An 11,464-nucleotide genomic window follows, 5' to 3' on the forward strand; every position below is an offset into this window, starting at 1 on the left:
ACTTCTATATACTTTCTATAAATTATGGACTTTATCCTTCTGAGCGTGCTCACAAGCACATAGTTGGCTATGAATTTTTCCCTTCTAGTAAAGCGCTATTTTTTTCTCGACGGAATGAGATGCGGTCTATACTTGCTGGATGTCTGTTAGAAATATGAAATAAACATATATTTGTATGAGCATAGTACAAAGTTGAGAAAAAGAAAAAAATATTCTTAAGGTTTATTCAAAGCGCATTCTTGTAAAATATTTCTGTAGGTATCTTGTAAGTTCTTAACAGTTGTTCAAGATATCGTTTTCCATTATAGTATTAATTTTATGGCTCGAATAAGGGGTCAATGTAAGAGGACATGAGAAGGACAGGAATGACCCCTTTATAATAATGATTTTTCCATATTTACGTGTTTTATACAATACCTACTCATATTGCTTAGTTTCGAATTAAGTAGCTTTTAATATCGACGAATGTAAAGCTTCGAATAATTTGATTGACTATGAATATATACGTTTTTCACAATATTTGCGTTTTATTTTGTATATCCCTGAATCTATAAATAGGTATGCCAATGCCAGACAATCCCATTTTTTAAAAATTAAGTTTACGTGATGTTGAATTGAGATATTAATTCCTCATTTTTTTTAATTTTTTTTTAGAAAAATTGAAGCAATTAAAAGTTGTAACAATAAATGTAAAACTATGATGCTTACAATTAAATATGATAATATGATGAAGTCGCAACATAAAATAATGGATTAACTAATCAGTCTGAATAATAAAAATTAATGAAATTAATTTGAAAAACAAAATATTGGTAGTTACCTAAGCAATAAGTCTAGCCTATTTCATACCTGAAACTAAGCCTGAAACAGAAATACGGTTGTCGGTTACTCTTAAGACCAGTGAAAGATTGTAAACGATTTCACAAAAATAACGCAAAATGCAGAACAATCCTCAATTTGAAAAGTTCACCTCGATTCTAATTCCGGCATTAAAACTGAAAGTAAGTCACAGAAGTGACTTTCATTAAGTGAAATGTGTTCAAATTTGATGAGGCATATATATTATACCATTGAATGCATGAAATCTATGATCATTATGTAAGAATAATACTACCTAGTTACTTACTAGATACTAAATGATAACAGCTGATAGGAGTAAACTGTAAAGAAGTTAAAAAGAAGAACTCCAAAACTATGTATTCGATATCTATACATCGACCTTCCTATAAATATAGTTATAATTTAATACTAGCTGTGCCTCGCGGTTTTACCTGCGTTCCGCTCCTGTTGGTCTTAGCGTGATGATATATATACTATATAGCCTATAGCCTTCCTTGCTCCTGAGATTAGCGCGTTTAAACAAACAAACAAACTCTTCAGCTTTATAATATAAGTAAATATTAATAAAAGAAAGCGTGTAATGTGTTATTATTTTACACCGGAACTCAAGAACTCTACTGAACGGAGTTAAATGATATTTGATTTGTTACATTTGCTAATTTGATATATCCTGGGGATTGCGATGTAATATAATAACTAAAAATTTGTAAAACATTTATTGATGTTTTTATAACCGGGTGAACATCTAGTTTTTCATAAAGTGGCAAAAAATTATCTACTAAAAGACAACAGACAGTTATATTTTACCTTGATACCTACATTTGAAACTTTAAGAAGTATTGTAACTTAACTAAAGGTTTAATTATCTCGTTTTTTTTTTATCTTTACCTACCTACATATTCATACATCACATGAAAAGGCTTTATCTACGAATTACGAATTTATAATAAATCTTTCTTCACAATATTATCTTTCACACTTGCATCTACCTACATATCTGCAAATTTTGGCAGAGATTAGAAATATATGTACTTATATAAACAACCTAAGTATATTACTAGATAACAGAAAGCACTACTGGCTTAGCACTACTGGCTTAGACCAATTATTATTTTCACTTATAAGGGCCCTACGACATAATAAAATATCTATGAAAATAAAAAGGTTCTAAAAATTAATATAGGTACGTTTTAAACATAGGTTCCTGTCTTAGATGTCATACATTTTGCAGAATGTCTAATTATTGGTTAGTACATGACTACATTTCCATAACTAAGCAAGATTGTATTTTGAACGACATTTTGTAAACATCTACATAATATACCTATGTCTTCACTTACAGAATTTGTGACCAGCTGCTGGCTGCAGCGCCCGGCCGTAGCTCACGAGGGTAGAGACTAAAGTTCAAATGACGCTCTTTGGTCTAAGCATTCATTATCATCAAACAATATTTTACATATTTAAAAAAAATATTCCTTTTTAATTCCCGTAATATCCCTCTCTTTCCTTTTTGAGGACAGCAACACATCCTCTTCCCAGCGGAGTGGATGCTTATGGGCGGCGCGTTTCGCTTAACACCAGGGCGACGCGTCTGCTCGTTTGCTTTCCTATTGCATAAAAAAAATTATTCCTTTTAACTAAGTAACTAACTAGTTAGTGTTGTCAATTTCATAACTTTTTGCCTATTCAACAACAAGATAAACATCTATGATAAATATGCGTGTAGTTTAATCTAACTACAATGTGTTTATGCACTTTGGAGCCCCTTAGAGCCACCATAAGTTGCACTCATGCAACCGCCGCGCCGGTACTGCCAAGAAGTGCTCTACGTCCTAATCCAGTCCACTTCAATCTATATCCTTGCTGAATTTCATCGAGATTGTTTATTTATAGGTAATAGAAATTGAACACTTTTGTAGTGGCCTAAACTAGCCACTAGGTAACTTACATGTGAATAAAAATCCTGAGTATAATCTGAATGAAAATCCCACAAATACATACCTATACCTATCTACTATTCTGTTCATAGTTACTAAGCTACTGGATAATATTTAATACACAATTAAAAATTACGCATATACCGAAAACATGCCTCATTTTATGATCCTGTAATCTGATGTATCATAAATGTTGTGTAGGAGTATTTAATGTTTGTTTTCTATTCTTTATTTAGTGCTAACTAGATGAAAGACGGACGATGATCTCAATGGCTGCTAAAAATAGTTGTACTCTACGCAATGGTATTTGAGATTCTTTCAAACATTCCCATATCGATGTGAAAGCCGCGTACAGAAATAAATCGTAACAATAGCAAGAGAACAAGGATGACAAACTATAAACACCATTTAAATAACTTACTGCTCTGCGTTTACTTGTTGTCTAGCAAGCTTTTCTCCATTATTCCTCATTGAAATAAATAAATTGTAGGTAGGTATATTTCAAATAGGTACCTACCGGGCAACCTAGTATTATATTATTATCTGTGGTTTTTACCGACTAGGTGGAGAATGGAGACTGTGGCATCAATCGCGTTGTACCTTCCCGGATAAAACGTATCCGCAGCTATCTATTCACCAAATTTCATACAGATCCGATCAGCTGTTTTCGTGTGAGAGCAACTAACGTACATCCAAACATTCTGACAATTTTCGCATTTGCAATAGTAAGATTAATTATTGTTAGTACTTGAATACAATGCATCCAATGTATTTTAAATTTAACAAGAAACGAAACATTTTACAATTGTTTCATTAATTGAATTTGACTGTAGGTAGTCTGTAAGACTCCGTAGGAGCGCCGCGCCATTTTAATCCATCAATCCCTAGAATCTCAGACACAATAGAAATCTATTGTTGTCGTGCCCCGATCGGGGCGCTCGGTGGTCAATGGGTTAAATCGGTGTTTGTAAAAAATACTAAGTACCTAGTTAACTAGGATACATAGTTACGACTTGAGAAATTAGCTGCAATATAAAAGATGTACTTAGGTATGTTTAAGTTTTGAGATGAACGTTATCATGTAGACATAATCTATACTAATATTATAAAGCTGAAGAGTTTGTTTGTTTGTTTGAACGCGCTAATCTAAGGAAATACTGGTCCGATTTGAAAAATTCTTTCGGTGTTAGATAGCTCATTTATCGAGGAAGGCTACCTATAGGCTATATACCATCACGCTACGACCAACAGGAGAGGAGCCACGGGGGTGAAACCACGCAGAGCTTTTTTCTCTCTCTAACGCTTTTGATGCTGTTAAGTCTCCAATTGTTAAAATATCTTTAACACTGGGCGGGAAATTTAAATATAAAACAAACCAAGCAGACTTCCATTGGTAAATTGGTAATAGGATATCGTGTTTGGCGTCAAGCAGTCGCATTTTAATGCTGCTATTTCATTGAGTAGGTCAAGTCAAATTAACCCTTCATATTTAAATTAAAGTAATGTAAAATAAAGTAAAGTTTCAGGGGCGTGAACAGTGAACTGCATTATTATTTACAAGGTTATTCGACTATAGGTGTCTCTTTACAACAGCTACGTACTTATAAGGAAAATATGCTCATCGATTTCAATGTCCAATGTGCACAAGCACTAATTGGATTTATTCTTGGTTAACATTGACCGTTACATGACCCGTTAGGTATTCGAATTTAAACTTGCTGCTAGAAGGGCCGATTGCAGCTGGTATGACCCTTACTTTCTTTCGTTTCCTCTTACTGTAACATTTCCGAAAGAATGTTCGAAAGCAGATTTCCGTTAACGTCAGTTTGCAGTGCAATAAATCCGATATCCGTAACCCATAGCTGCCATACACATACATGATAACCGTCTCGCGGATCGGAATCCTGAATTTTTGGCACCGAAAATAGCTGGGCGGGTGGCGCGGCTTCAGGGCGGGTTAGTGCGCGCCGCTCCGCCGTGTGAACCGCCCGTAGGTGAGTGAGCTGGATACCCACGGACCTCACGAACCCGACGGACCCAAGAGCCAACTATTTGGAGTCTTCAAGGGATAGTGCAGTGCAGTGGCGTATCCTAGCTTTGTGTTGAAATGTGATATTTAGTGTTAAAGTCTCGGATTACACTGCGCGGGCGTCTTTGCTGAAAATAGTGCGCGACGGTCGACCTATTTGCGGCCGTCCGATGTATTTATTTAGCGATATGGGAAAACTCGCCGTGGATTGTATTTTTAACGTGTGCCCCATTTTTTATAATTATTTAGGACGTGGCAGGTGACAGTTGATTAAGAGATAGTTAATCTGGTAAAAATCACAATATTTAATAGAGCCACAATAAATATAACTTGTAAGTAAAGTTTTCAATAACATAAATGACTAAGTGACACATACAGTTATAATATTTTTTTGTAACCATTCTTTTTAATTGTTTCTAATTCATTTTAACACGAAACTAGAATAAAATAACTTTATTAAAGATTCTATTGATTCGTATAAATCGTGATAGAGAACATTACTTTAAAGATATATTTTTAAGTACAGCTGCAGAGTAGTTTTAACAAAATTTATAACATAAAACACAAACTTCTGGGTACTTTAAGACATATAATTAAGTCATTTTACACTAAAAATAAAAATAATCAATTAGTAACTTTACAAAAAACATTCGTTTAGTTCATCGCTTTCGGTTTAGTTCATCGTTCTATATTTTTGATTTTTTTATTTAAGTATCTATCCTTGACATATTACACCAAATATTTTAATCGAAAAATACTTATCATGCTGAATAATTAATTTAATGTAAAAAATTCCCGCATTCTATTTATTTTATATTAGCTAAAGTATTGTAAGAGAATTTTAAAGTAGAAAATTGACTAACTTGTTGCGTCTAGCTTAAAATATTATGTTTCAGTATTTTAAGACATACATACGTTTTTAATTTTTTTAATAACATTAATATCATAACTGACACAAAAAATATACCTACTTAAAAAATCCGCACTTTAACATTGTGAATAATATTAATAATTAATTAAGACTGAAACCTTATACAATCTTCCACTGATTAGTTAAGCGTGCAAAGAACACTGTTATGTAGCAGCTGTTTAGTTTTAAACAGCGATTTATTTCAGATACCAAACTGTAATATTTGACAGCCCGCCAAAAATAAAGCCGCGTCACACACGCGTTATTTTCGCACAACACGAACGTTTCTGGACGTTTTAACGGATTTATACGGTTGACGTAACGGTTACCTATATTTAATTTTTTTTATCGTCTACAAAACTTGTATGATAATTATAAATAATACAGAATGCGGATACAAATAATTACAATATAACAAATATTTCATAAAGGATTATACATTTTAATCATTTTGCTTTTGTTTGTATGGTACATATAAATGAAACAATAGGAATCAAACATCGAATTATTTTTTGAATTAGCAAATTATGGATAATTAAAAAATTATAAAATCTAATAACATTTTTAAATCAATTTTAAACAAAACATAGTCCAACTTACAAACATAAAAATAACCTAGAAACAGTTTTATGAAACGTTCGTACAACTCAAAGTAGAATGTTAAACGGAAATTATAGGAAACGGTTAGTATTTTAGAGATTAAAGGAAGCCCCATAACTACCTACTGTTCTCAAAAGCTATTGTATAGATAGATATAAATACGGGAGATTATCTCATCGCCGACGCAGACGTTCGAGTTGATGCGCAAGTCAAGAATGTTCAGAATTATTAAGTTTTAATAAATACGCAAACCTTGTAATGTTATTAATTAATAATTATAAGGTACACATATTATTATAATGTATCTAGGTCTTTTGGGAAGTTTATTATATTAATAACGCAAAGTAAATTAATTCCAAATAAAACACAAAATAAGATAGTTATAATTTTTTTATTAAACAAAATTTTTACAATATTTGAAATAATTTCACTTTCACAAGATAAACTGAACTAGACTATTAAATCTGCAGTTCTGCATATGGCTGGTTGGAACTCCGCCAAGTGTGAACAAATAGATATAAAAGTCGATCTATTCTTGCAATGTAGAAACTCAGATTCTGTAACTAATATCTGCTTCGTCAGCTTTTACTACGAATATGCAAATACTTGGAATTGAAATATCGAGCTTATGACAAGTGATAACTGCGTTAAAAACAACCGACTTCAAACTTGCACTTGCAAAATTTACAAATACCTACAGACAAAAATGCTCATAAAATAAAAACTACTGGGCCTATCCAAATAAAATTTTTATGGGACCAATTCGACACCATCCCGCATCGAACAAAAAAAGAATCACGTAAATCGGTTCAGAAACCTCGGAGTAATCGGTGTACATACATAAAAAAAAAAAAAAATATATATATACCGGCCGAATTGATAACCTCCTCCTTTTTTTTGAAGTCGGTTAAAAATTGTAATGGCCTTCACACTTAGCATTGAGATTACGGATACGGGGCTCTAAATAGATTTACTTACAGCTTATCTACAAATCGTAGGAAAAGACGCTAATGGATTCGCTTTATTTACATTTAAATTTTCTAATGTATACGGTATAAATTGAATACAAAATATAGTCTCGATATATCAAATAAGTGTTTAAACATTTCACGATACCTCCAACACAAAGCTAGGATAAGCGTAATAAGAAAGGTTGTCAGAGAAAATAATGCTGCCTTTCTCTGTACAATAAGTTTAGAAAAGAATGCTTCACATTATTTTCTCTAAGTTAAATGAATTAAAATTAACAATCCAACTATACTTTCAGGTACAACTGGCGTATTTTTTGTGACCGAAAAGTAAAAAAACAAAGCAGCCACCATGGACGCGATCAAGAAGAAGATGCAGGCGATGAAGCTGGAGAAGGACAATGCCATGGACAAGGCTGACACCTGCGAGCAGCAGGCCAGGGACGCCAACCTCCGTGCCGAGAAGGTTAGTACTACAGGCTAGAATTTTCTATGTGGTTACTTCTTTTTGTTCTTGGGTATCCTAAAACGAAATTCAAAACTGATTATTTTCAAAAACCAGTAAACAAAAGTATTGAAAACAAAATTTCGAGTTCATTTAGGGGGTTAATGTCAACCATCATGCAAAAAATATGGTCGTATACTTATTTCAATAATAAACATGAATGCTAAGTATGAGGAATTTTTAGTATCTTGATACGCAGAATAATAAAAATTATAGAACTCACAGTTCCAGGAGCAGTGATTATAGAAATGTGTCTTTGAACAATGTAGAAAATGTGTATATAGAAATTGGTCAGTAAGTTTAATAATTTAATCGTTGCCATAAAAACGCACTTCATTCCAGGTCAACGAGGAAGTCCGTGAACTCCAAAAGAAGCTCCTCCAGGTGGAAGAGGACCTGGCTCTCAACAAGAACAAGTTGGAGCAGGCCAACAAGGACCTTGAAGAGAAGGAGAAGCAGCTCACCGCTACCGAGGCGGAGGTGGCGGCCCTCAACAGGAAGGTGCAGCAGATTGAAGAGGACCTGGAGAAGTCAGAGGAGAGGTCCGGCACCGCCCAGCAGAAACTTCTGGAAGCACAACAGTCCGCTGATGAGAACAACCGGTTAGTATTTTTTATTAAAATAAAAAGAAATAATGAAAGCTTTCATCAGTTCGACAATAGTACCTAATAGTAGTAATAGTAGTCCCTTGTACCTACCCAGTCAGTACAATTTCATTCAAAAGCAAATTCATTCAATGTCTCTTCTATTAAGGGTTGATGAAAGAGGGAATTAATCAAATAAAGATTACTCGTCAGAAAATTAGTTTCGCAGAATATTAAAAAAATATTTTCTATGTTCTGATTTTACGTTGGTTTTATAGGTTTGTAATATTCACATGTATTTCGTGTAACCGTGACACTGTTTCTTTATCACAAATTATTTTGTTAAAAAATATTAGAGCCAAGCATTTATTTTCTAATTGTAACATTAATTTTATCTATATAATCAGTGCACTGGATTGTTATTTCATATTATTAACAATAAATATCTATTCGCAGTATGTGCAAAGTATTGGAGAACAGAGCACAACAAGACGAGGAGCGTATGGACCAACTCACCAACCAGCTAAAGGAGGCCCGTCTCCTCGCTGAGGACGCTGACGGCAAATCCGATGAGGTGACTTATAAATACTGTTATTTAGAACTGTTTAAAACGGACAAAAGACAACCTAATTGAAATTAAAATTTATGAAATGCATAAGAAAATCTCGTAAAATTGTAGAGCATTTAAATAACTGGGCATTTAAATAGTAACTGTTAACAATTTTATTGCCATAAGAATGAACGAGGATGTATGTTTTATCAATTACTGAGCTCTGTAAAAAAAAACTTTTAACAACTTTAACTACTCTTTTAAGGTCAATCGTTCTCTAATTTCAACAAGTAAATGTCCTTAGTCCAATGCTCCATAATTAATATTTTAGATTATTACCTACAAATGGACAGAAATGACACATTTGATTTCGTTATAGTTTCGGTCTGATCTAGTGACACAAAGAAGAAAGAAAATATTTTATGACAAAATATATTAATAATTATGTCTCAGGTATCCCGCAAACTGGCCTTCGTTGAAGACGAGCTTGAAGGAGCTGAAGACCGTGTCAAATCAGGTGACGCAAAGATTACAGAACTTGAGGAGGAATTGAAGGTACTAAACATTATCAATTATACCATTACAATGTTATCAATACATGTTCCAAATATTGTATAACTATTAAGTTGAGCTTATACATTCATTACGTTTAACAACGTTTTCTTCCACAAACATGTATCCATAAGTTAGGTAGCACGGTATAAAAATTCACAAGTAAAAACTTAAATGAATGTTCGTTACCCCACAGGTCGTAGGTAACTCCCTTAAATCACTGGAGGTCTCAGAAGAGAAGGCCAACCAGCGTGTAGAAGAATTCAAAAAGCAACTGAAGACCCTCACCATCAAACTGAAGGAAGCTGAAGCTCGCGCCGAATACGCAGAAAAGACCGTCAAGAAACTCCAGAAGGAAGTCGACAGGCTCGAAGGTATGATCAAAACTAACAATAACACTCACAATCATAAATCATTTAAAGAAGAATTATTATCTTTACACACGAAAGTAATCCAATTTAAATCACATTTTAAACTATTTCTTAAACAAACGAATCTAACGTGAGTGAGAATTTCAATAACACACTTGAAGAATTTTCTCTCTTCCTGAAATATTGTGTTGGGTGTTGAAGCAGTCAGCTATTAAGGAACACATTTACAAAATTACCATCTACTTCTTCGAAACTCGGCCAATAATAGCAGGTTAATAAAAGATCTAATAAGCTTACTTCTTTTACAGTCACTTGAACTAATTTCTTCACAAGCTGTCTAATAACAAAATTTTCCAGACGCATTGTTCAACGACAAGGAGAAATACAAGGCGATATGTGACGACCTGGACGGCACATTCGCCGAGTTGACAGGATACTAACTTCCCTTAGCACTTAGTATAAGACAGAACCGTCCTTTAGCTGTCTCCATATTAGACATACGAAATTTAGCCTCTAAATTCTACCGCCCTAGATTTTACGTGTTTATTGGGAAGTCGTCATAATATGTTCTAGATTGCTAATAACATCTCTTTAATCCTAACCCCATCGATATTTAGAGGATTGTCCTTAACCTAGAAATACCTAACGAATTCCGGACAATCCTTTAGAAATCGCCTTCATACAATATAAACCTTGCTTTCTGTGTTGTGATTAATATGTCTTACGCTTTGCTGCTACCGTCGTGGACCAATGCTTCTAAGGTACATGTACTTTAAACTCTTAAATAAATGGTTAAAATAGTTATATAAATCGACATATTCATAAAATTAAGAGAATCTATAAAAATAACTTAATATTTAACAACATTAATCTTTCTTTTTTTAACAGCGAACTCGATGTGTACTGATATTTTAAGATCAGTCACAAAATTCTTCCCAATTTATAACAGACATGGGTCCTTTATAATGAAACTCTAGAGATGTAGATATATGTTGATGTAGTTCTACGTAATTTAATTTCTAGTATGTATTTGGGACTTATAAGAAGTTGCAGAGATTTTAATTATTTTTCATAAAAAAGAAACAATCAAATTATTTGCAGTATTAATTAAAACAATAAATTAGCTTTGAACTCCTTTCAAAATCAATAGTCATGCAAATACTACTCAAAAGCGCATTCGTAGCAACCGTAGCACGTAGCACGTAACCCGCTACACCGTAGACCTACAGTACTAACTTGATTGCACTTGACAGACGAGCTGGGAATCAACAAGGACAGATACAAGAGCCTCGCAGACGAGATGGACTCCACCTTCGCCGAATTGGCTGGATACTAAACACACAAGCAGCCGCGCTGCTACGAACTCTTCTACTCGTGATGTAATTTATTAATATTTATGTAAATTTATTTACGATTTTCAATAAAACTTATTTATAACATCTTGTTGTGTGTTTTATTCAATTTTTTTGTTAATCCAAATATGAAATAATATATATTTTTTTTATCAAAAATGCTGTGTAAATTTACAAGTAGGTATCTGTATTTGGTAGATGGAATAAAGAAAGAAGAAATAATCTGAATATTACAAGTTCTGAATAAAAAGTTTAGGTATTTAATT

At 33.3% G+C, this 11,464-nt stretch overlaps 1 protein-coding gene across 2 annotated transcripts; it reads left to right on the forward strand.

The window, feature by feature from the left end:
* The first annotated feature begins 4,644 nt into the window (after positions 1–4,644).
* On the forward strand, positions 4,645–11,289 carry LOC123698497 (tropomyosin-1). Of its 2 annotated transcripts, XM_045645144.1 has the most exons (8): positions 4,645–4,771; positions 7,584–7,750; positions 8,132–8,391; positions 8,830–8,947; positions 9,377–9,478; positions 9,672–9,849; positions 10,204–10,607; positions 11,100–11,289. In XM_045645144.1, the coding sequence occupies exons 2-7, from the start codon at positions 7,637–7,639 to the stop codon at positions 10,284–10,286; spliced, it is 855 nt and encodes a 284-aa protein (XP_045501100.1). In that variant the 5' UTR covers positions 4,645–4,771; positions 7,584–7,636; the 3' UTR covers positions 10,287–10,607; positions 11,100–11,289. The 2 variants fall into 2 exon arrangements, with proteins under 2 accessions (XP_045501100.1, XP_045501099.1); XM_045645143.1 differs by lacking the exon at positions 10,204–10,607.
* Positions 11,290–11,464: the final 175 nt, after the last annotated feature.

This window comes from Colias croceus, chromosome 16, assembly GCF_905220415.1.
Source record: "Colias croceus chromosome 16, ilColCroc2.1".
Taxonomy (NCBI): Eukaryota; Metazoa; Arthropoda; class Insecta; order Lepidoptera; family Pieridae; genus Colias; species Colias croceus.